Source organism: Zingiber officinale, chromosome 1B (genome assembly GCF_018446385.1).
Source record: "Zingiber officinale cultivar Zhangliang chromosome 1B, Zo_v1.1, whole genome shotgun sequence".
Classification (NCBI taxonomy): domain Eukaryota; kingdom Viridiplantae; phylum Streptophyta; class Magnoliopsida; order Zingiberales; family Zingiberaceae; genus Zingiber; species Zingiber officinale.
The window spans coordinates 150159701-150184486 of NC_055986.1; the positions used below are offsets into that span (position 1 = coordinate 150159701).

At 38.3% G+C, this 24786-nt stretch overlaps 1 protein-coding gene across 2 annotated transcripts in view; it reads left to right on the forward strand.

Moving 5' to 3' along the window:
• The first annotated feature begins 2323 nt into the window (after nucleotides 1–2323).
• Nucleotides 2324–24786, forward strand: part of LOC121984930 — a 146792-nt gene continuing 124329 nt past the window's right edge. The window contains exons 1-5 of one of the 2 annotated variants that reach the window (XM_042538116.1): nucleotides 2324–2728; nucleotides 23364–23467; nucleotides 23576–23710; nucleotides 23790–23840; nucleotides 24642–24736. In XM_042538116.1, the coding sequence (XP_042394050.1) occupies nucleotides 2632–2728; nucleotides 23364–23467; nucleotides 23576–23710; nucleotides 23790–23840; nucleotides 24642–24736 (482 nt within the window). In that variant the 5' untranslated portion in view covers nucleotides 2324–2631. Of the gene's footprint in view, nucleotides 2729–19358; nucleotides 19456–23363; nucleotides 23468–23575; nucleotides 23711–23789; nucleotides 23841–24641; nucleotides 24737–24786 lie in introns of those variants that run through there. The other variant, XM_042538125.1, reaches the window with a different exon arrangement.

Below are 24786 nucleotides of genomic sequence, written 5' to 3' on the forward strand. Positions count from 1 at the left end.
TACACCGCGGACGAGAAGGAAGTGCGGTGGGTCCGAGGTACGAAAGCCGAGCGGAAGATTGCTCGGGAGCAAGAGACGCAACTAGCGCGAAGGTCGGCACGGGAGAGAGGCGACGGGCTCGATGAGTAGCTGGTGGACGAGAAGGGACATGCGGTAATTCCGAGGGACGAGAGTCGAGGGAAGCACGCTCGAGAAGACCGGAAGATGGGTTGGGTGAGCCCTATTCCGATGTCGAGATCACCCAAGCAAGCGGAGCCGGAGCGAAAGACCCGGACCGAGGCGAGCTGAACCAGAGAAGACACGGACCAAAAGTCAACTGGTTGACTTTTGGCCCGGCGCCGGAACTATCCGGGCGCCGAGCTGTCCGGCGCCGGAACCATCCGGCGCCTGAATGGACTTTCAACAGATCGAGTTTTGACTGATCCACCGCTGGGGATAAAATTTATCCCCATGTCATTGTGACCCCTACCAAGACTATAAATATAGCCTTGGTCCAGAAGCTTAAACAGAACTCACTGATTGTAAATCCAGTGCTTGCACACTCTCTTTTAGTCTAAGCTTCTGTTTTCTGCACTTCAACGTTGTACGAGGCTTCTCCGCCAGAAAGAGTTTTATTGAGCTTAATCTTCCTTGGATTAACAACCACATCGGTTGTAACCAAGTAAATATTTTGTGCCTCGCTTTTCTTTATGCTTTTAATTTACTGCTTAGTTTATTTATGCAAGTGTTAGCCTAAAGAGTTCGAGGAGGGTTTGTTTTCCTTTTTGTGTTAGCAGGATATCCAACAACCCCCTCCTAGCCGGCCCAACGGTCCTTCAAGTGCTTATAGCCGTGTGGGCTATAGTTATTATACTTATACAACCATATGCTATGTATCCAGATTCTATACGTTGTCATAAGGGGGGAGATGTTATCCGTTTGTCGGGCATGGACTCCTTCAGGGTGAGACAATTATTCTAATTTTTTTGATATACTGTTAAATTGGTATGGTCTGAATGGTTTACCAAAATTTTTGATATTTTTTTCCACCCTTAATTGGCGTGGATATTGACTTTGTCGTTAATCACCTTAGTACAATAAGAACTTGTAAAGAGATCGCCAAAGCCTAAAGAGAAGATACCAGAAAGAGAGAGGGTTAGAATGAAGACTAAAGTGTCCTAGCTTAGCCACTTTGCCACGCGGCGGGGGCGGGGCTAGGGGCTGGGAGGGGGATGAAGAAAAAGAGTAGATTAGGGTTTTTTGGAAGTTCAAGTGTGTGCGCGTGCCTGCACTTATAGGAGTGGGTGACATTTTATAGAGTTGCGACTACATTCTTATGTTCTCCGTGTGTTCCAAGATCTACACTTGTGTTATCCATGTTCTCCGAAATAAATAGAGACATTATCTGTCTCTTCTGGAATAAATGACTATGTTTCCCCACGCTATCTGAAGAAAACAACTACATTGTCCGTATCTTCCGTGAGTAATGACTCCACACCTCGCCTGTGGAGACAGAAATGGTACAAATTTAGAGATTGTAAGGAGTCGGAAGTGGCAAGGAGTTGAAGATGATCCAGAGTTAGCGGCGTGGAGTCGTGGACGATCCGGAGTTGGGAATGACATGAAGTCAATGATTGCATGAAGCCGAGAGCAGCGCAGAGTCAGGAATGATCCGGAGTTCAGGAATGTCATAGAGTCGGAGATTGCACAGAGTTGGAAACAACACGAAGTTAGAGAGCATCCTTCTGTTAACTTTGACCATCACCTTAATAAAACTATTGACTTCTTTTTAACTACGTAAAACCCTTTATTATTTTCTTGTATCATTTTGCTCCTGGTTATTGTTGAGGTTCATTTTGCTCCTTTGCTATTCCCTATTAAACATATAATAAGATCTTTTTTTATTTTTTTTAAAAAAATAGTTTTAATAATTAAGGATTTTTTTTTTAAATTTTTATCAAACTCTTTTGATCAAGTTCACCAGTATCTTATATCGTCTATGTATATATACACACGTTCGATAAATCCAATAGTAAGTTACTGTAACAAATTATCTCTCATAAAAAATTAATTTAATTTTTATATTAAATATTAAACTAATAAAAATAAATAATATATTTGATCTTAATCAAAAGATAAAAAAATATACTTTCTAATATCATCGATCTAAAATATTTATAATTTTTTTTCTCATGGTGTTACTAATTTTATCATGGTGTTAGTAATTAAGATGTAAATTAAATATATAAGATATTGACCGTAATTTTATTTTAGATTTTATTAAAATTAATTAGTAAAAGTCTAAAAGATGTAATATAATTCCGAAGATTATTCTAAAAAAAAAATTGGGATGAAAGGGGCGCTATGGTCCTTCGACCAAAGCCATTCTCTTATGGAGTCCAGCGATCAAAGGCGGTGAGCGTGAGACCTTTCCCCTCTTCCTTCCGGTTGCAACTTCTTCGATCTCACCCCGTAATCGTGGTCGCGGGTCTCCGCGAAATTCCTCTCTCAGTCCCTACCCTTTCGTCGGTGATCGCGTCGGTCGTCTTCGAATAGGCGGCGGCGTTTGTCGGTGAGAGGTAGATGATCCACCGACCGAGTCGTAGCATGAGCAGTAGTTGATAGTTGATAGTTAATAGAAGACGAACAAAGATGCTGGAGGACAGAGTTGCCTACCTTCTGCAAAAGTATCTTGGCAACTATGTCCGCGGCCTCAGCAAGGAAGCCCTCAAGATCAGCGTCTGGCAAGGTAAACTAAATCGATCACAAGCTATCACACTGTTGGATGGATTACTTTTTTGATTGCTTCCTACGTTCTTCTTGGCACTTCATGCACTGGTGACGGATTCAAAATTTTCACCCAATTGAATTGTCTTAGTAGCATGCGTCAGGAGGATGAGTTAACTCGTCTTACTCTATTGACATTCAAGAATACTTCAGAATTGAGAATCATTGGGTCTTGTAAAAGTTTGGGCTATCAGATCGTCACATATGAGACATAGTGCCTCCAAAGAGGAACACTCCCACCAGTTTTTTTTCTTTTCTGCAGCAAGTTAGCCGGTTACTGACATCAGAAAGAGCCATATTGACATTAAAATATGGAATAAGGAATGCACCATGAACACAAATAAGAATAAATAAATTTGGTGAGAGTCTTTATTGTAAGGATTGATTTGTTCTCAGGTTAGTATTGGTCAGACAAAACTATTTAAGAAATAAATAGAATTTTTGCTATTGCAATGTTGCTTTGGTTACTTCCTTCTTTCTCTGTCATTATTACTTTTCAATAAGGGAGTAATTTGTTGTAGGCTAAGCAAACAAATAATGTCACTGTAACTGGACACCATATAACACTTCAAACTTGAGAATCATTGGTTCTTCCAAAAGTTTTGTGTCATTTCCTCCACCCTTTCAATTTTGATGATAACTTACTCCAACCATTATGTACAAGACATAATACCTTCAAATGGGAATACTTCACCAGATCAGATCCTTGCTGCAGCAAGTTAGCTGTTTACTGATATCGGAGACATCGGAAAAAACCATATCAACATTAAAACTTGGAATAGGGTATGTAACTTTGAGCAAAAATAAGGAGAAATAAATTCTTGAGCAATATCAGATGATTGATTTGAGGTTTCCCATGCTCAAGATGATATTCAAAGACCTAATAGAAAAATATCATCTTACTGAACTGGATGAATTACTAAGTCTAGGGAACCTGCTGAAACAATGAGCAAAGAGTAAGACACAATTCTTTTCTTGCCATCAAAATGGACCAAGACTAGGAACTGGATTAATAACCTATCTGTCAGCAATATGAGCACCGCCTACAAGGAAATTATTGCAGAAGAATTTTGCTAATATTTCCCCCAGTCATTGGTTCATTTAATATCCCAAACATAGATATGCCATAAATCCATCTGAACTTACCCTCACGTTTGAAGAGATAGCCAAGTTTTTCCTGATCTGAGGATGGGGGTGGGGTGGGGGAGAAAATCATTGGAAGGTAATGGCTTTATGTATGAATTATACAAGAAAACATTGGAGATTCATGTAGATAATTTGATATTACTGTGCACTAATTTTGTCTTTTTGCTAGGTCAGGACACATGTCCAAGAGGTAAAATTACCATGCTTACAGAGCTTTATTGTAAAGAAAGGGATTAGGCTAGTGAGTGTCCACCACTTGGATGGGCAGTTAACGGCTTAGAAAGTATCGTCTGGAAAGGGAATTGGTGGGTGCCACGTGTACCCTTGAGTAATGGCTAGGTGTGTTCCATAAGTTTATAAAAGTACTACAATAATTGGGAATTCGTTAGACCACGGTTTTAGGCTCCTCTCTAGTTCAGTTGACTTGCAGGTTGTGCTCTCTAGTGGGATCCAACTCATAACTTGGATCCAATTTGCTCAAGAAACATCAATTCTGACAACTGTGGTTTGGCTGAATCACAAACAGAGGTCCAACTCAGCCAAGCTGCAAGCAGTTCAGATTTATATCGTTATGGGAGCTAGTAAGTCTTCATGGCTTCCTTTAATAAAGAATCAACAACTCTTGCTGCAGATTACTCCATCTGATTGTAAACAGCAGCATGAGAAAGCTATAGTGGATACTTTTGATGAATTTTAAGAAAGGAAACCTAAGACTACAAATTCTCAATTACTTATTATCTCTGATCTTGAAAAACAGAAGATGTTGGAGTTATACACAGATTTAGGCACAATTTAAAAAATCATTTTTGTGCTGGTTGGCATGGATGAAAGTTTTTTGTTTCGTTGGTTGATTAGAATGATGAATGACCTTAGGACATACAAATAACATAAGAACCACTTCTCTTCGATGAGCATGAAGTCACCACTGCTACTCTTCCATCAAGCAGCAGGTGGAATAAGGTTCTTGATAGTTTGTTTCATAGAGGTTGAGCCATGAAGTTTGCTAGGTGGTTCTCCTGTTGACAAACATGAACTCTCTGTCAAAGTCATTGAGTAGGTGGACTAAGACACAACGATGTTAATCAGGTAATCTATTTTTTTTTCTTGTAGCATACAAAATCTCCTTATTCACAGTACTAGGTTGAAGAACTTATACTTTAGTGCCAACACCCAAGCATCATGTAAGTCTTTTTCACTTATTTGATAATTACTGTCACAAATTGATTTTATTTTAAAATTACGAACTTAAAAGATTGACTTGAAAAAGAACATGTGAGATCATGCTTAATTCAATAGACTTTGATTTTTTTTTTTTTAAATTCGTATCTGCATTTTCTAGGCTTATGTTGGATATTCTTTAGGTATGATTAGGGATTAAGGTGCTGTTTCATGCCGGGCGGTTTTTACCGTTTCGTCGCCCGGCACCCGACACTCAGTGATTTCGGCGCGTGATACGCGCAGGCGTGGAGCTGTGCTTTCGGCGCGTGATACGCGCGTTGATGCACGCCAGCACAAGCGACACTCGCGATTGATAAATCGCGTGACAGAAGGAATCGAATCGATTCCTTCTATCGCGCGCAAAACCCTATAAAACGTACCAACGAGAGATCGATTAGTAGCAGCGAGGCGAGGCGAGCAGCGGCGGCGGCGAGGCGAGCACCAAGAAGGCGAGCAGCGGTAGAGGTACGATTTCCCCTATTCGTCCCATCGCTTATGCATCGCAGGGGTCCGGCGGCGCAGAAGGAGTCGCCGGACCCCTGCGATCCACCGCTCGACAGCGGCGTGATCGCTCCCCGCGGCGTGATCGCGGTGCGTGCGTGCGTTTTAAGAAAATAAATTATAATTTAGATTTATAACAATTCCTAAGGTAGGCGTGATATTCCAAATAGGTTTTTATAAATACTAATTAAATTTTCTCAATAAAAATTAAAATATATAAAAAATATATTTAAAAATCAAAATTTTAATTAATATTTTGGAAAATTAATTTTTAATGTTTTAAATTGTATTTAAAATTTTTAAAAAAATTATAATAAATCTATTTAAAATTTTAAAAAAATTATAAAAATTCAGATATATATTATAATATTTTTTATTTAAAATTTAATTTAATTTGTTTAAAAAAATAATAAAAATTCAGATTTATCATTTATATTCTAATATTCTAAAAAAATAAAAATTCTAAAAAAAGCTAATAAATTAAATTTATATTTTGATATTTTTATTATTTTATATTTTTAAAATAATAATTAATTAATTTATATAATTATTATATATAAAGTAACATCTTTATGTTAATTTATATATTTATTATAGATAATATTTTTTTATCTTAGAATTAATTTAAAATTTGGATCCATGAATATTAACTTTTGTACTTTTGTAATATGTTTAGAAATATTACAAGTCTTTTATTTAAAAATCTTGATAAAGGTATGCTGTCATGTTTATGATTCCTAATAAAATACTAGGCAATGACACCCAAACAACAATCTCATGATCCAGCTTGGAGACACGCACGTCGATTAGAAAATTTATTCCATTGGCAATGTTTGCATTGCGATATGATTGGACGCGACGGCGGGATTACACGCCTAAAACAACATCTTGCTGGTAGATATCCGGATGTTTCTAATTGTCCAAAAGTTTCTCAAGAAGTTCGTCGTGCAATGAAAGAGGAACTTGATGGCAAAAAGACATTAAAGTATAAACAACAACGAGAACGTGAACTTGTTGATAGTCGAAGCTCTAAAGAACCAATCTATGATAAAATGGAAGGTCGTGGTGAAGTTCCAAATGACGAAGACTTTTTAGCAGCTCTCAATGCCTCTCGAACTCAATATGACTATGAGCAAAATATGCGACATAGAAGTGGCCCTGCGAGTGGAAGTGGCTCAACTATTGCATCAACATTAGGAAGGAGTGCAAGTGTTCGTATTCCTTCAACACAAAGTGGTATTGGTCGTTTTTTTTTCCTTCTATGGGACGAAGACGTACAATTGATATTGTTGATATTGATCCACTAGCATTCCGACCAAGCTAGCAAACAGACTAGGATTGATGATGCATATTCAAAAGAGAAGAAGAAATCAATCGGTAAAAGTATTGCTAAATTTTTCCATTTTAATCATATTCCCCCTAATGCAACAAACAACACATACTACCGTAGCATGCTATCCAACATCCAAAAATCTGGTCCAGGTATTCAACCTCCGACTGCATATGAAATTGCCGGTCCATATTTAAATGAACAAGTGGAGGAGATCAAGACTTGGATCCTATCATGCAAGAAGCAATGGAGCTTATATGGGGTTACGTTGATGTGTGATGGCTGGACAGGACCTACACGGATGAGCATCATCAACTTTCTACTGTACTGCAATAGAAAGGTGATATTTCATAAATCTATTGATGCAACTACAGAGTATCATGATGCGCCCTACATATTTCGTTTGATGGATAGTGTAGTTCACGAGATAGGTGCAGAACATATAGTACAGGTGATTACAGATAATGGTGCCAACTTTAAAAGGGCTGGAGAGTTATTGGAGCAAAGGTATCAAACATTATTTTGGACACCATGCGCAGCACACTGTATCAATTTGATGATGGCAGATATCGGTAAGCTTGATATAGTGAAGAAGGTAGTGAAAAAGGTCAATCTTTAACAAAATTCCTCTATAACCATCATTGAGTTCATCGATTAATGAGGAAATTTATTGATGGGGAGATTCTGCGACCAGGAGCGACTAGGTTTGCCACTCACTTTCTTCTGTTAAAGTCGTTGAATCAGAAAAAAAGTTGGATTGAAGGTCATGTTCTCTTTTGAGGATTGGGAGGCCTCGCGATATTCTAACACGGCCGAAGGTAAGGAGGTGAAAAAAATTATTATATCTGTCAGATTTTGGGACTATATCGCAGAGATTCTTATAGCAGTAGAACCATTGTACATTGTTCTACGTAAAGTTGATATGGATAAGAAGCCATAAATGGACAACGTTTACCGCCTAATTCATGAAACAAAAGAAGAAATTAAGAGGCGTCTACAATCACCAACCAAGTATCAACATTACATTGATATAATTACTACAAGATGGGACAATCAAATGGGAAAAGATATTCATTTGACCGGTACGTATTTTTTAATGATAAAGAATCTTTAATATTATTATTAATAATTATATATGTTTAATTATCGTAGGTTATTATCTCAATCCGGCATATCAATACTGTTATAATCTTGGCACAAATGATGATTTATTAGAGGCTCTCAGACATGTAATATCAAGACTTCATACAAATAGAGAATCAATTGCTGAGACTATTAATGAAAGCGATTATTTCGAGAGACATATGGTTCTTTTAGCAATCCTATTGCAGTGTCATGCAGATATAAAATGGATGCAGGTAAGTATAGTAAAAACTATTACTAATTATTGTCAATAAATATAAATACTATTTTAATTTTGTTCTTATTTATCTTACAGCTGAGTGGTGGTTACAATATGGAGGATCAATTCCAAATTTGAAAAAGATTGCAGTACAAATTCTCTCACAAACAACGTCTTCAAGCGGTTGTGAAAGAAATTGGTCAACTTTCTCCCTCATTCATACAAAAGTACGAAATCGTCTTTCTTATCGTCGCTTGGAGAAGATGGTCTACGTTCATTATAATATGCGTCTTCAACTAAGAGCAATAACAGAAGAGAATGAAGAACAAGAGTCTGGTGATGTAGACCCATTTGATATTGGATTTGTCCAAACTGAGAATGATCCAATGATGGATTGGTGGAGCGCTGTTGAGGCTGAGAATCCATTACTTGATGAAGCAGGAGACCCACCACGACCATCTCAATTTCTTACTCAACAAATTGAAAAAATACAAGCTAAAGGAGATATTTGCGAGGAAGAAGATGATGAAGCTTTTGATCAAGAATTTCGATTTTCTGCTCGGTCTAGGCATTCTCAAACATCCCAGACCCAACCAAAGTCCATAGATAAAGGCAAAGGCAAAGCTCTTGCAATTTTTACTAAAAAGAAAGAAAAAGGCACTTTTACGGGAAGGGGTCAATTTAGAATTAGAGAAAATCCATTCGATGCAATTGATGAGCAAGAACATGATGACAGTGATGAAACATCATCACCTTTTGACGCTGTAGTCTGACGAGAAGTTCGAAATGAGGATAGTGATGTTGATAGCAGTGCAAGTACTCATGGATGCATCTAGTGGTAAAAATTATGTTCCCCCTACTCTAGCACCGAAGCCATGGACATGTGAGATAGATTACACACATGCAACTCAAGATTCGATCATGGAGCTAGAAGTAGTGCTATTCAATATCAACGTCGATATAAGGGTGAGAAACAAAAGAAAGCTCATAATTATCAAGATATGCGGGAGAGTTTAGCTGAAATTGATTCTGGTCGAAGTTCATCACACTCGCAACCTTCTTATTATAACTTTGATGCATCATATGGTGATCGATCATACCAGAGCTCGGGGACGTATGCTTATCCTTATCCTGTGCCTGTACCTGTACCCGTTCCGATTTCAGTGGTGCCAGTTCAAATCCAACATCCGATGAATCGAGACACGCTGATGAACATGTGGAGAAATCAATATCAATATTGCATGTCATGGGATGCTTATTTAATCTTGTGCATTGGAGAACTATGGAGTTAACCTAAGTAGAATGTCGCAAGAACCAATGCTTCCATCTGATTCACGCCACTCCTTTTAGTATTAATAAGGTAACATATTATGATGTATCAATTTTAATTCAAGTTATTTATAGATCAACTTTTTTTAAAGAAAATTATATTTAATTATTTTTTCTAACCATATTAAGTTGTTTAATAATTGAGAACTTATATAAAATTAATATACAACTTATTTTTAAATTATACACAATAAACATATTTATCTAATAATTACTATATATAAATAAAAAAATACCGAAATAGTATCCGCACGACACGATACGATACCGAAACCGTATCGTTCCGGTCCGGGATCAAAACCTCGGCACGGGTCGAGATTTTAAATCTTGGGTAGGATCCATGTAACTCTCCACGTAGATCAAAATTTAAATTTTAGGGATATCTATTATGTGGCCACTTAACTAATGTTAATTATGGCATCAAAGAATTATATACGAGTATTTTTTTTTCTTTTGCAATGATTGAAAATAGTTATATAAATTATTTTTAATTAAGTAGAACGTGCCATTGATTTAATAGAATGCCATACAATTATGACTTTTAAATCACTTATTTTCCTTCTTTTCTCATTTAAAACTTCCAAAGTCAAAATAAAGTCAGCATAATGAAATCTTATAAATATAGTTATTTGTTGGTGCAAATTTGTTTTAAAGAAAAACAAATGCAAAAGCAATATATTGGGATTTGAGCCAATGACTCCAAAGTCTAAGGAAATATACGTTTACCACCATAGGAAATGGAATAATTAGTGGATGCCATATTATGACTTTGACACAATATGTATCGTAAAACTATGATGTCTTGTTTTTTTTAATCCTAGCACAGTGGGTGCAATTAGGTGGATATGATGTCCGAACAAAAGCTGTTTCAATTTGGTTTGAAACCAAACCAAAATTTTGGTTAGAATCTGGTATTTAAAAATTATAAATTAATTGAAAATGAATCCAAAACTATTTTCTAAAATATAATCTTATTGAGATTAATGATAAAAATTATTATACTTACAGTTTTATGATGGTTAACAAAGCTAAAAAATAAATAACAATAAAATCATAATAATTAATATACTAATATATACAAATTAATAATTTTACCTAGCATGCAAACCAAAACCACATGAATAAATCAAACACTTCAACTTAGATTGATTCAGTTTTTTTTTAATATATGTATATGTATATGCCCCAAACACTAAACCAAACTAAACCAATCTAAACCAAAGCATTCAATTTATTCGTGTGGTCTTGGTTTGCATGCTAGGTTAAAGGTTAAATTATTAATCTCATGTCAGTTTCTGTTTGAACTTGTACAAACTGTTAAAATTGAACCTAGCCAATAGGAATTTTAATGGTTTGTGCAATTCAAACAAAATCTAAACTGAAACCAATAGTACCAAATATGCAAACCCAAACCAAACTGACAAATCAATTGTTTTGGGTTGGTTTATCAATTTTGGAACATGGATGCTTCCCCTAGTTCCTAATGGATTCCTACTTGTGTCATGTGTTGACACGGCCAACACGACACCAGCACATCTCATTCTGAGTAGCAACTCAGAGCCTTGATTTTAAGCCTAACAGCCTGTTACATTTTATCTTGATATTCCTTTCAGAACTTTCCACAAATTATATGAAACCTTATTTGGAAAGATTATGATGCCTTTCTGTTTAATATCAATTTTTTAAAAAGGGAATGAATACTTATTCTATATGAATGGAAATGTTGCATCCCCTATGCAAAATTTATCATCATCCAATTTTTCTCTCTTGAATTGATTCTTAAAAGTTTATATATGTGAATTGTTAGGATCCTATGGTAATATACGGGTAGCTTAATTAGTTCACTTGATGATAATGATACAATGTTTATTTAATGGGAAACTGGGAGTTGAGAAGAATACTGTTTTATGTTTTCATAAAGAGAACTGTTATGCCTCATTCATATAACTGATTATAATAACCAATATTCTTTTCATAAAGGGAACTATCATGCCCTATTCATATAACTCAGTCTAGTAACCAATATGAGACTAAACACAAATATAACTACTATCAATATTAACTCTTAATCTCATCCTGAAGCTGGAACATTGATATTACCTATACATAATTTGATGTATAGATATAAAAGATCTCATAGAAAGAAAAAAAATGAGCGACTTGATGATAATATAACAACATATAAGAGATTTTGACGATGAAGTTTTCTAAATAGAAATTTGTGATGATCATCAAGTGAGAGATCTTCAAAGGACAAAGTGATCATCTTCAAAAACTTGATATTTGTTCTTCCTTGACTCTCTTCAATTGAAGATACTACAGACTTATGAATCTAGTGAAGATTAAGTGGCAACTCACAAAAGGTTTCATAGTGAGAGAGAGAAACAACTTTAGTACCTAGACTTAGGATAGTAGTCAATATCAAAAGAGAGATTGAGTAAAGCCTGAAGTTATGATTGGAGTCGAGGATGTTTCAACCCTTTAACAACTTGAAAACTTCCTTGAGCAATATATGTAGATGATTAGGGTCTGAGAAAAATTTTCAACATGTTCCTCTGTTAATTAGGGTATTCCTCCTCTTCTTCCTTGTACTAGTCATGAACTTGTTGGAATTAAGAACCCTGGTTGAAATCTTGTATTGTGCTGGACAACATGATTGAAATATATTGTTTCGATAAATTACTGAAATTCGATATTACTCGACATAAACAATGACTTTTGTGCTCTATGTCAATCATGTGAATGAGCATCATGTCATGCAAACACTTGACACCCTTTTATTCTACAATACAGGTCAAGATGAATTGAATAATATTGTTATTCTTTTTGTAGTTTGTGTCTGTACGGTATAATGTCAAAATTGTATTCCAGATGTCTTCTTTTTCTTCATCTCCTTCCTCCACCTCTAATTCATTGTCAATACTATATATTGAAACGTAGTCACCATACCAAAATAATATAGTTTCAGTTAAAAATTAAAACTCTGGTACGACTTAGGATTTTGAACCATGTTAAGAACTCATCTAGCTCTCATGCTTGGGCTGGTATATGTATATATACATTAAGTTTAATGAATCAGTGACATGCTGGTATCAGTTACTTCTGTGACTCATCCTTTATACGACTCTAGCTTCCCAATATGTTCCTTGCAACTCTGCTCCTGGAGTCTTTTGCCACACTAGTTTCACTGTTGTTCTCTATTCCACTTACCTGTGAAATAATATGATGCTTCGATCCTACTCCTTTGGGTGCGAGTCCCATTGAGGTAGAAGGGTAAAAGGTTTGGTAGCTGCAAAAGCATGTTTTCACTTGATTGAAAAGTCAGTCTCACTCTCATCTTGGTATTAATGTGATTATATTCAGGTTTTTCAAGTTCAGTAGTAAAACACATGTTCTGTAATTTTCATTCAAGTATTGGCCAATATGTCATACCATTTAATAGTTCTTGGTTTCCAAGTGTTATTATCTTGACATGCTTCCAGAACATCTATGTTAACATTGGCAAGCTATGTTAGTCCTAACTATTAGTGGTTCAATGTTGCTGTTAAAAACAGTGCTAATTAGATTTAGCCACTTTCAATGCAATCCTCCACTTTTTTCATCTGAGCTTTGGAATAATGGTGGAAGTTGTTTTTTGACACACTTCATGTGGTTTTTTTTTGGGAAAGTTAAATATATATATATGTCAAAATGACAAACAATCATACATACAATCAATGGAGATCCACAAACCGGTAGACATGTGTCTGTAGTTTGTGGAACATCCTATCAACATCAGGTACATCACTTTCAAAATGACATCTATTGCGACATTCCCATAAATCATACATGAAACAGCAAGGTATCATGCTCTCATGATGCGCCGGTCAGCAATCTTTCCATGGTTCTGACCTCAAGTTGAATGTCTAGCCATCTTTTTACTTGTTCCATTGGAGTTTGGTAATGGAACACAAAAAAGATGTGCACATTTGATTCATCCTACCTACGACACAAAGCACAACCTTTGTCTGCTACATACGGAAGTCTATCCGCCGGCCTCAACTTTCCATGAGCAAGTAATCAAATAATAAAGTGGTGTTTGGGCAGAATTCTTGGCCTCCATGTCACTGATGCCCAAGAGGCCACCAACCCCTTTGGTAGAAAAAATCGTACGCATTTGCTATTCCGTTTTTCTCCACAGCAAACCATTCCAATAGGCTTATATGCTTACCCGTTCATCCCCTGAACCACTTGGTCTCGGATGTCAACAAACCGTTTAGCCAATGGGGAATCTGAGGGTTTCAAGCGCCATTGCCAAAAATCAACTCCTTTGATGTAGTGGTGATGGATCCATCGCACCCATAAAGAATCCGTCTTGCATTGGATGTTCCAAAGCGTCATGCAAATTAGAGCATTATTCCATGCTTGTAGATCCCCAAGTCCATATCCTCCTTGTTTAGAAAGATAAATTTTGGCCAAGGAGATTGGTTGATGCTTTGAGGACCAAACAAATGTTCGACATATGCCATATATTATATCAATCACTCATAGTGAGCCAATAACACTCAACTCCTTGTAGGACTGACCTGACCAGCTCCAAGCGCCCAACATAGGATAATGTGTGCTTTGACCATGCATCTATCTTCTTCGTCATCACATCAAGTAGAGGTCCATAATCGATAATTCGTGACTTTTCGGTAGCAAGAGGAATACCCAAAGGAAAGGTGCCCTCCTAAAAAACAGTGATCTGAAGTAGATTTGCCCTTGTTGTGTCATCCACCGCTGCCATATACATGTTGGAGTTCAAATGATTAGGTCTCAGCCCTACCTCATCCCCAAAGTCCTTCAAGCAGTTCGCTATTAATGTGATTGAGGTAACATTTGCTCTAGCAAAAATCAAGAGGTTATCTGTATACGCTAGGTGCGTAATTGGGTTTCTCCACACAAGGGATGAAAGTGAAAAGAAGGCAGTGAAGACACCACCTTCAACCTCCTCGATAGCACCTCAAGGCATGATCCAAATAATAGGGGTGATAGTGGATCATCTTGCCTTAAGCCCCGCCAAGAAACCATGAAGCCCACCATTTAGACTTCTAGAATACGAGACTGTTATAACACATTCATGTATCCACTTTTGAAATTGTTGGGGAAAACCAAAACCATCAAGGTGCCGATGCTAGAAAACCCCAATCCACCTTGTCAAATGCCTTCCATAAGTCTTACCTTGATCATACATCTAGGAGAGATTCTTTTACAGGCATATTTCCTAAGCAGTTCTAAGTTGATGTTATCTCTTATGGATCACCCCTGCACAAACGCCGCTTGCGCTAGATCCAACAAGCTGCCCATAATCGCAGCTAACCACCCAGCAAAGACTTTGGAGATTACATTGTAGAAAACATTGCATTAGGAAATTGGTTGATAGTTCGCCACGCCCTGGGGCTTGATCCGCCTTAGGAACCAAAGCATTCAAGGTATGATTCCAATGCTTGAGGAGTTTTTCAGTCTGAAAAAATTCCAGAACAGCAGCAATAATATCCGGCCCAACTGTTTCCCATGAAGAAGCAAAAAATTTGGCTCCATACCCATTCAGCCCCGAGGCCTTATCTTCTCCAATATCAAAAAGAGCATCTCTGATTTCCTCCACCGACCACCATGACTTGCCTAACAATATCTACTACCTGGGAGCTATTTAATTGCTGTCCAGGCAGTTGCAAGCTGTCCATATCTTTGCCTTGCACCTTTTGATCCAGCAGCCCATGGAAATACCCCACAAATTCGTCTGCCACCTCCCCTAAACTTGTTGTTTATTCCCCTGTTTGTTTAGTGAGCATGACAATAGCATTCCTTTTGTTGTTCCTCTTGGCTAGATCATGAAAAAAATCTAGCGCACCGGTTAGAATTTCTAAGGTATACATTCTTCGCTCTTTGTTGATAGAATAACTTTTCTGCTTCCCCAAGTAATGTGGCTTGCTTCCTCAAGTCCCTATAGCCAGTCGGTGGCTCCCCATCCGAGAGAATGACATGCTGGGTTTCCTCCAAACTTTCCTTTGCCCTTCGAGCTTTCTCCGAGATGTGTTAAAAGTTCTTCTTATTGAGCCCCCTCAACCGACCCTTTAGTCGAGTTAGTTTCGCCTTGCTGTTAAACTGCACATTTCCGAGCACAAGGGGCTGTCCAAAAGTCTTTAACCACCTTGAAACTCTTCCTGTAGTGCCCACATATTGAAGAATTTGATGGGCCAGTTAGGGGCACAATCTCGGACTACAGTATGCACTATACCACAAGAGTGATCTAATAGGCACCCGGGGCTGTGAACTCCGCATAACTATCATAATCCTCCAATAACCATTGTGAATTCACTAAGGCTCTATCCAATTTGCAAGAAATCGTACCATTGTCTATGTTAATCGACATCCAATTGAGCAAAGATCCATGAGGCCGCAAGCTTTGACAAAGAGTTGGAGGTCCCGCAATTCATAATTCGTAATCGGTAGTCCCCCTTCCTTTTCGTGGATAGCAATGAGTTGAAATCCCCCACGATCAGCCAAGGTGCTGAGATACTCTTCCCAAGCTGAGTAAGAGCCTCCCACAACGGTCTTCGGGTGATAATTGTATGAAAACCATAGATAAATGTCACTAAGAAACTCCTTCCTCTTATTTAGTAGCTGATGTGGCAATGCATCAATTGATTGGTTGACATAATAACTTCCATGACAATCCTCTGCATATCCCAAAGAAGCAATATACGTTCATGGCTAGAAAAGCTGAAATTATTTGCGGTAGCCACACTTGCAAATTTGCGCCCTAACATTGGATCAAGGGTAGCTTCATTGAGTTTAGTTTCTTGTAACACCATAACTTGTATACTTTTGTGCTTGAGGAGATGCTGGACCCCCACCCCCGCGTTTGAGGGACTTATGAAAGCCCCTTATGTTCCAAGCACCAACCTTCATCGAGTGGTTGTTCATGCTGCTCACACCCATACCCGCCAACTGTATTGAATGTTCCTAGCACCTTCCATGGCACGGTTGCTTGTGCCTAATGTCGAGGTCTGAGCATTTTTGGATGTAGAATAGCTGGCCAAACCCCTAATGGGCTCTTGATTGTTGTCCGCTGGATTATCAGAGCTTGACGCAATCTGTGCAACAAGGTTATGTTGTTCTTCATGTACCGACCGGGAGCTTTGTTGTTGTGAGCTCACGGTCTCACTATCCTTTCCCAATCCTTTTTTGTCTCATGTTGCTGCGAATTAGCCGGTGATGCTTTGACCACTCTTTGTTGCTCTTGGCTGGGTTGCAATTGCGAATGATCCGGCTATGCCTCATGCTACCCATATTCTGTTAGCAACGGTTGGGGATGATCATCCGCTGCCAATGGATGCTCCACAACAACCGAGTCTACCATTTCCACTATTGCAAGTTCATTTGCAAGATCTTCACCATTTGTGGCTCCACCATCACTGGGGTGCTTGAGGTTAGCCATTTGTACCTTGGACAACGTCTTCCTTGCATAGATTGCGAACGCTTGCCTGCTGCATTTCCATCTGGCCCTGTGTGGTGGATCCTTCTGGTAGCTCTCCTATCAATGGCCAATTCTCCAACATTCCTCACAGAAATCCGACATGACCATATATTATCTCCAAATCAAGATGAATTCCCGTGGGAAATGTGCTTGGAACCCTCTTAACTTTCTCACCAATTACAGAAACCTCTACCAAGAGACGAGCAAAGATTAGTCTTTCTTGAGTTCGCGTCAGTTTGTCGGTGTACAACGGCTTCCTAATCTCCGAGCTTATCAAGTTAAGCAACTTTGGCATCCAACAGTATGGAGGAAGACCGTGGATCTCAACCCACGCTGCAATGTATCTCCCATCCTCATTGAAAAGAAAAACTTTCTCCCAGTCCGCGACCATATTAAATTTGTAAATTATCCTGCTGCTCTTGTGCATGAAAAACTTGTGCTGCTGTAGGTGCATTGCCATTTTTGCCTTCCGATTGTCCTTGAAAAGCTCTGCCCAAGACCTTCCATGTCCCGGAGCTTCCCCCCACCAAGGGGTCTATCCTCCGTGGAAGTCCAAAAGCTCCGGCCATACCTTCAATTGCCTCAGTGTTTTGATTATGAACAATTTCTTCTAGATTCTGGTCATCAACCCCATTCTGTCCTTGCCCATCCACCTCAGCAGCAGGTGGCAGTTGTACACCATCCTATATGGCATTTTGTACTTGTTCATCAGCCGCATGAGCATTCTCCAAGTCTACTAGGTCCTCCACATAAGCGTTCTCAACAGTCACCTCCTTTGCCTTGTCACCAAGTGGTTCCAACACAGCAACATTTTCTAGGATCACAGCAGCAGCTTTTGTACTTCCCTGCACGTTTCCAGCTCCTTGGGGACACATAGATTGGTGATTGGGTTTGGGCCCTGCTTACAGCAGCCCCTTGTCTCCTCCTTGCCATTTTGGTGCAAGAGCCAAATGGAAGGTTCCTACACATGGCTGACAAGAACCTGCCGCCACCCAAAATAGTAATGGCAGCCTGTTTGGTGTCTTGCACCCTCCTGCAGCTGCCCCTGCACATGCAGACTAGCCAACAACTAACTTGTCTTATTGTGGACCAGCCACCTCCTCCCTAGGCCAAGAAGAGCTCTGGCGATCGACGGAAAAAACTTGAAAACGGAACCACAACTTGTTTGCACCAGGAAACCAGAAACCTAGGAGAACCATGGCAGCTTGCTCGCACCAAAAACCCAGAAACACAACAGTTTGCTTGTGCAAAGAAATCACAGAACAAAGCCAGAACAAAGTGTTCCACGAAGAGCAACCCAACCCAGTAAACCAGGAAACAACCCAACACAGCAGATGTGGGAGGGGAAGAAACACCGGGGAGAGGGAATGTGAAGAAAACACACCTCACCTTTGTTTGAACCTCGTGGTAGTTTTGATGTGATCAACCAAGTTAAAGTTAGGTCCTGTTGTGTTTGAACCTTGTGTCTAAGTGTGCAGGAGCTTAGGAACACAAGAAGTCGAGCGGAAGACGCAGCTAGAGAGAAGGATGATACGGGAAGGGAGCCAACGGGCTCAGTGCATCCGAGGGACGAGGTGCTGCGGAAGAGTACACCGGTGGACAAGAAGAACGTGCGCGACGTTTCGAGGGACGAGAAGCCAGAGCGGACGCCTGCTCGAGGAGAAGGTCGGAAAATGGGTTCGGGTGAGCCTTATTTTGGTTAGCCAAAATCACCTAAGCAGAAGAGCTAGAGGAAGAGAGTGAAGCTCGGTAGTTGCTTAAGTCACGCCTTTAAGCACTTGAAGGCGCCATCAATTTAGCCGTTGCCAAAGGATAAAGTTTTATCCTTTGGTGCCTCGCTGGAGGTGCCTTCTATTCACGGATAAGATTTTCCAAGGGCTATAAAAAGACCCCTGAACTTACGAAATAGAAAACAACTCCTGTATTCTTTTCCTAACAATATTCTGAGCAATTAACGAGTGTAAGTGACTTCTCCACCTTCACCGAAGGAGAGTTTTAGAGCTTTCTTTGTCCTTAGATTAATAACCACCTAGGTTGTAACCAAGTAAACCCAACGTCTCTTTCTTTATTTTCTTGTTGTTTATTTTAATTATACTATTGCTGTTAATTTGAGTTGAACGGTCGAGAAAGGTGTTGGTTTTACTTTTTGACAGATAAACTCAACCCCCTCTTGCCGGCTCTAACTGGTCCAACAAGTGGTATCAGAGCCAGGACGTCTTAGAAGGACTAATCGACGACTGATGCAACGAGACGATGGCCGGTGCAAGCATTCATCCACCAAAATTCGAGGGAGACTTTGCGCAATAGAAACGTCGGATGGAGGTATTCTTTAAAACAAAATTTGAAATTCTGTTAATTATGAAATATGGGTTTGTAGTTCCAAAAGACAAAGAAGAATATCAATGGACAAAGAAGGAACAAGCCGACTTGCGAATGGTAAAGCAGAGTTCCATAAGCGTCCTTTCGCCCCAGAAAGTCAATCGAATCGGCAACTATGACTCCGCCAAAGAGCTCTAGGAGAAGTTCCTAGAACTCCATGAAGGCACTTCAGAAGCGAAGTTAGCAAGGCGAGACATCCTCCGAATCCAACTAACAAACCTGCAGATGAACAATGAAGAAAAGGTAGCGCAACTCCAAGCACGAATCAAAGAACTCATCACTCAACTCAATAATCTCGGAGAATCGGTAACGAACCGAGATGCAATCCGGTATGTGCTCAACGCCTTCCCGAGAACTCCAGAATGGTCATCCTTAGTAGATGCATATTACATCTTTAAATAGGAATGACAATTTCACCCGAACCGATGGAGGATTCAATATCCGACCCGAATGGAAGAGGGTATGGAGGGACTATCAATACCCGATACCCGACCCGAATATCCGATTAAATAATATATATACATATATTAAAGAAAATTTTCTTTTTTCAAAATCAACTTACTATTTTTGTTGATATTAGGAGGAGACTATATAGATGTTTAATCTATTTTTTTTAAAAATTATATATATATATATATTTTAATAGGATGTTAATTTTAATATATTTTTATCGAATGATAATAGTCGGATAGAAAGAAAAAAATTATAACTATAGAAGATATCCGATCCTTTAATGGGTATGGGTTTGCTATCCCTATCTTTAAGGATTTCGAGGTAAGTATACTAGAGAATTTGTTTTTTTACTTTTGAACATCACGAAACTCGATATACAGATTCTAAAGAAATCGAGAAGTCGAACTACAATCTTGCCTTGAAAGCCAAGAAGGAAGATCCTGACTCCGTAACATCCATCAACGAAAATGAAGCAGCATTGTTGGTAAGGAAGTTTAATAAGTTTATTCAATCTAATAAATTTAAGTCACAGACAAAGGGATTATCGAAACAAAAGGAAGGTTCGATGTTACAACTGCAACGAAGAAGGGCACATCAAGGATGAATGCCCTAAACTAAAGAAAAAGGAGAAGAACAAGGGCAAAACACCAACAAGATCCAAGCACAGGAATTTAAAGGCCACATGAGATGAAGAATACGTTGGACTAACTTTATTAGCCAACCGCCAAGAAGAAGATGAAAGCAGCTCAGAAATGAGCATCGATGAAGGGGGAGGATCATTAGAGGAAAGCTGCGATAAAGGGGGAGCATCAGATCACGAGGTAAGTGAGGTACGTGCACTATCTCTCGAGCAGTCTTTCAATTTTATCAAAATGCTTTCTAAAAATTTATACAAATTAGAAAAAGAAAGCATTAATGTAAAAAGACAATTAACTATATCATGTCCCTTAGAAATGCATGATAATTTAAAATTAGAAAATGATAAATTAAAAATAGAAATTGAAAAGTTGAAAAATAATCATGTATGTTTGAGTTTGAGCAAGCCAAAATTTAGAAAGTATGGTAGACTAAACTGGTACATTAGAAAACACCAAGGACAACTTAAAAAAATCCCCAGAAGTTATGTAGCCCAAATTTTTAGATAACCCAGTAGCAAGGAACCTATATTGTGTTCCAAAAACATATTTGAATTGAATAATTTTTTTTGGGCATTCAGCAAGGAAATTAAATGTTTAATTTCTTTAAGAGGCTTTGTCTAGAAAGTGGTTGTTGCTCTAATAACTAAGAAGACTTAGTGCCTCGTCAGAAAGACAATTATTGAAATAAATGTTTAGTTAACTAACTGAAAACTGTTATAATCTTTTAACAAGTTAATGTTTTTTTAATTATTCAAAGTATGTCTTTATGGAAATTTTTTTTCTGTTTGAATTTTTTTTCTACCCCCAAAAAGTTCAAAATTTTCTAACTTTTTTGTTACTTTTCCCTATTTTTTGATGTGATCAAAGGGGGAGGAATAGGTACAAGTTTAGGGGGAGTAAGGGACACTTTTTTAAATCGCATTTTATTGCCTAATTTAGTTTTGCAACTTAATGCATGTTAATGCTTAACTTACGTTTGCAACTTCTTTACAAAACTTATGTTAATGTAATTTGTTTATTTTTTTTCCCTAACTTGAACTTGGCTTGATGGACATAAAAAAAGGGAAGGTCGTTGGAATCCCATGGTAATTTTGATGTGATCAACCAAGTTAAAATTATGTCCTATTGTGTTTGAACCTTGTGTCTAAGTGTGCAGGAGCTTAGGAACACAAGAAGTCGAGCGGAAGACGCAGCTAGCGAGAAGGATGACACGGGAAGGGAGCTAACAGACTCGGTGCATCGGAGGGACGAGGTGTTGCGAAAGAGTACACACTGGTGGACGAGAAGGACGTGCGCGGAACGTTGGAGGGACGAGGTGTTGCGAAAGAGTACACACTGGTGGACGAGAAGGACGTGTGCGACGTTCCGAGGGACGAGAAGCTGGAGCGGAAGCCTGCTCGAGGAGAAGGCCGGAAAATGAGTTCGGGTGAGCCTTATTTCGGTTGGCCAAAATCACTCAAGCGGAAGAGCTAGAGGAAGAGAGTGAAGCTCGGTAGCTGCACTTGAAGGCGCCTTGAAGCCTTCATGGAAGACGCCTTCGACAAGCAGAATTTAGCTGTTGCCAAAGGATTAAGTTTTATCCTTTGGCGCCTCGCTGGAGGCGCCTTCCAACTATGGATAAGATTTTTCAGGGGTTATAAAAAGATCCTTGGACCTACGAAATAGAAAACAACTACTGTATTCTTTTCCTAGCAAAAGTCTGAGCAATTAACGAGTGTAAGCGGCTTCTCCGCCTTCACCGAAGGAGAGTTTTAGAGCTTTCTTTGTCCTTGGATTAACAACCACCTACGTTGTAACCAAGTAAACCCAGCGCTTCTTTCTTTATTTTCTTGTTGTTTTTGCTGCTAATCTGAATTGAACGGACGAGAAATGTGTTGGTTTTACTTTTTGACAGATAAACTCAATCCCCTCTTGTCGGCTCTAACTGGTCCAACAACCTTCACATACCGATCACTGACCATCAACCTCTCATGTAGTAGAAAGCTTTCCCCTAATCCTTTTGCTCATCTGCCACACTTGTCATCCATTATGCCAACTGCGGCGGTCACCCATCTTTCTCTCTCTCTCTCTCTCCAATAACTTCTCCCCTTTACTCATCCTGATCTCTCCTCTCTCCTGCTCTCTCTCTCTCTCTCTCTTTGTTTCTGGTGCAAGCCACCCACTTCATGTAGTTGATTCTATAGGACCTTAACCACGTGGAATCATATTCACCATCCTATGCTTAGTTGCAATACATGCTTCTTAGTGCTGAGAGAGGCCACAATTAAAGTCAATCTGTTCTAGTGCTTTAGTATTATCTGTTCCCCTTCCATGTTGAATAATAAAATGTTTGAATTTGAAAAAGCTATCTAAGCATCATAAGACCTTTGGCTGGTGCTGCTCATATCAGATGGGTAAATTTACTTATATGTTAAAGTGGTTAGCTGAGAATGCATGTGCTATGTGACTGGTTTACGAATAATACTATTGGTTCTTACTAAAACAACAAGCTATCAAATAGAAGTCTGGCCGTTCCAAATAAGCATCTATTATTTAGTACCAAACTAGAAATATTCCCCCCAATTGGTTCAAAATAAGCAAAAGTTTGGATAGTGTTTGTAAATCATTTGTGAACCTAAGTTTAATAAATGGTTCATAGATGCTCAAAGGTCCATCTAATCATCATTTGACTGCTCTGTTCTATTTTCTTTCTAGTGGTACTTGCTTTCGTGCCATATATTACTAACTAATTTTCCTTTTACTTTTTCATATGTCATGCAGGGAATGTTGAACTAACAAACATGCAATTGAGGCCAGAGGCCCTTAATGCTTTGAAGTTGCCTGTCAAAGTTAAAGCAGGTTTTCTTGGATCTGTGAAGCTTAAGGTTAATAAAATTTGTTTTCTTATTTAAAGATTCTTAGTTGTATTTCTAAACCGTTGATTTCTCATTTGATTTAATGAGGATTGCACTTATCTTTTATTATCCTTCCAGGTACCATGGAGCAGATTGGGTCAAGAACCAGTTCTGGTTTATCTTGATCGAATTCTTATACTAGCTGAACCTGCAACACAAGTAGAGGGTTCTAGTGAAGATGCTATACAAGAAGCAAAGAAGAATAAAGTGAAGGTATGCATTGGCTTTGTTATTGCCCATCTGAACTTGAGTTTCTTTGTTATAATGCAGTTAATCATATCATCTTGAGTAGGAACTGGAAATGAAGCTGTTGGATAATCAGCATCAGCAAAAATCTGAAATGGTGCGATGGCTAACTTCTGCTTTAGGAATTCTTTGGTCAAATGGTATTGAGTCACCTCTATAAATATGGAATGTTGAATCTCATGTAGGAGTTCAAAATCATATGTGGAAACCTTGAAGATAAACTAAATACACTTTGTATAGAATATCATGACATTTCTGGCTTCCAAACATTCACCAAATTCATTCTATATCACCAGTAAATGAATCGGAAAGTCGATATCTCATTTGAACATTATCCGGATTATATATCAAGATGTTTCTACAGAAAATTCAACTTATTTCACTAATCAAACGTTTCTAAAGATGGTTGTATTTTCATAATTTTTGGTTTGCTGGTTTCTACCTATTGTTAGGGAATCAGATTCCTCATGCTATATCACCAGTAAATGAATTGGAAAGTTGAGATCTCTTTTGGGCATTATCCTGATTGTAGATCAAGATGTTTCTACAGAAATTTTTATTTGTCAAACATTTCTGAAGATGATGGTATTTAATTTTTGGTTTGCTGGTTTCTACGGATTGTTGGGGAACCAGCTAAGTTCTCAGACAACTCAGCAGAAGCAGCTACTATTTTTTTACCCCTCCTTTTTTCAAGTATTAACATGGTTTATATTAATTTTTAGTAGTTACATCTTAGCCAAAAAATATGGCTCATTTCACCAGCACTTTCACTGTACTCAAAGAGTTGGGGACAAAGTTAACACAAACAGGAGCCTATTTTGAGTATTTTTCTTTAAGCTTCCAGTTGTTAATATTGCATCTATTTTTCTGATTAATTAAAATTTAATATTTATGAAAGGATACATCATGGTTGGGATCCTTGGTTAACACTATAATTGGGAATCTCAAGCTATCCATTACTAATATACACATAAGATATGAAGACACAGAAAGGTGTGTTGTGTCAGTTTTCCATTGCCAGTTTTCTATTCCTAGCAATCTTG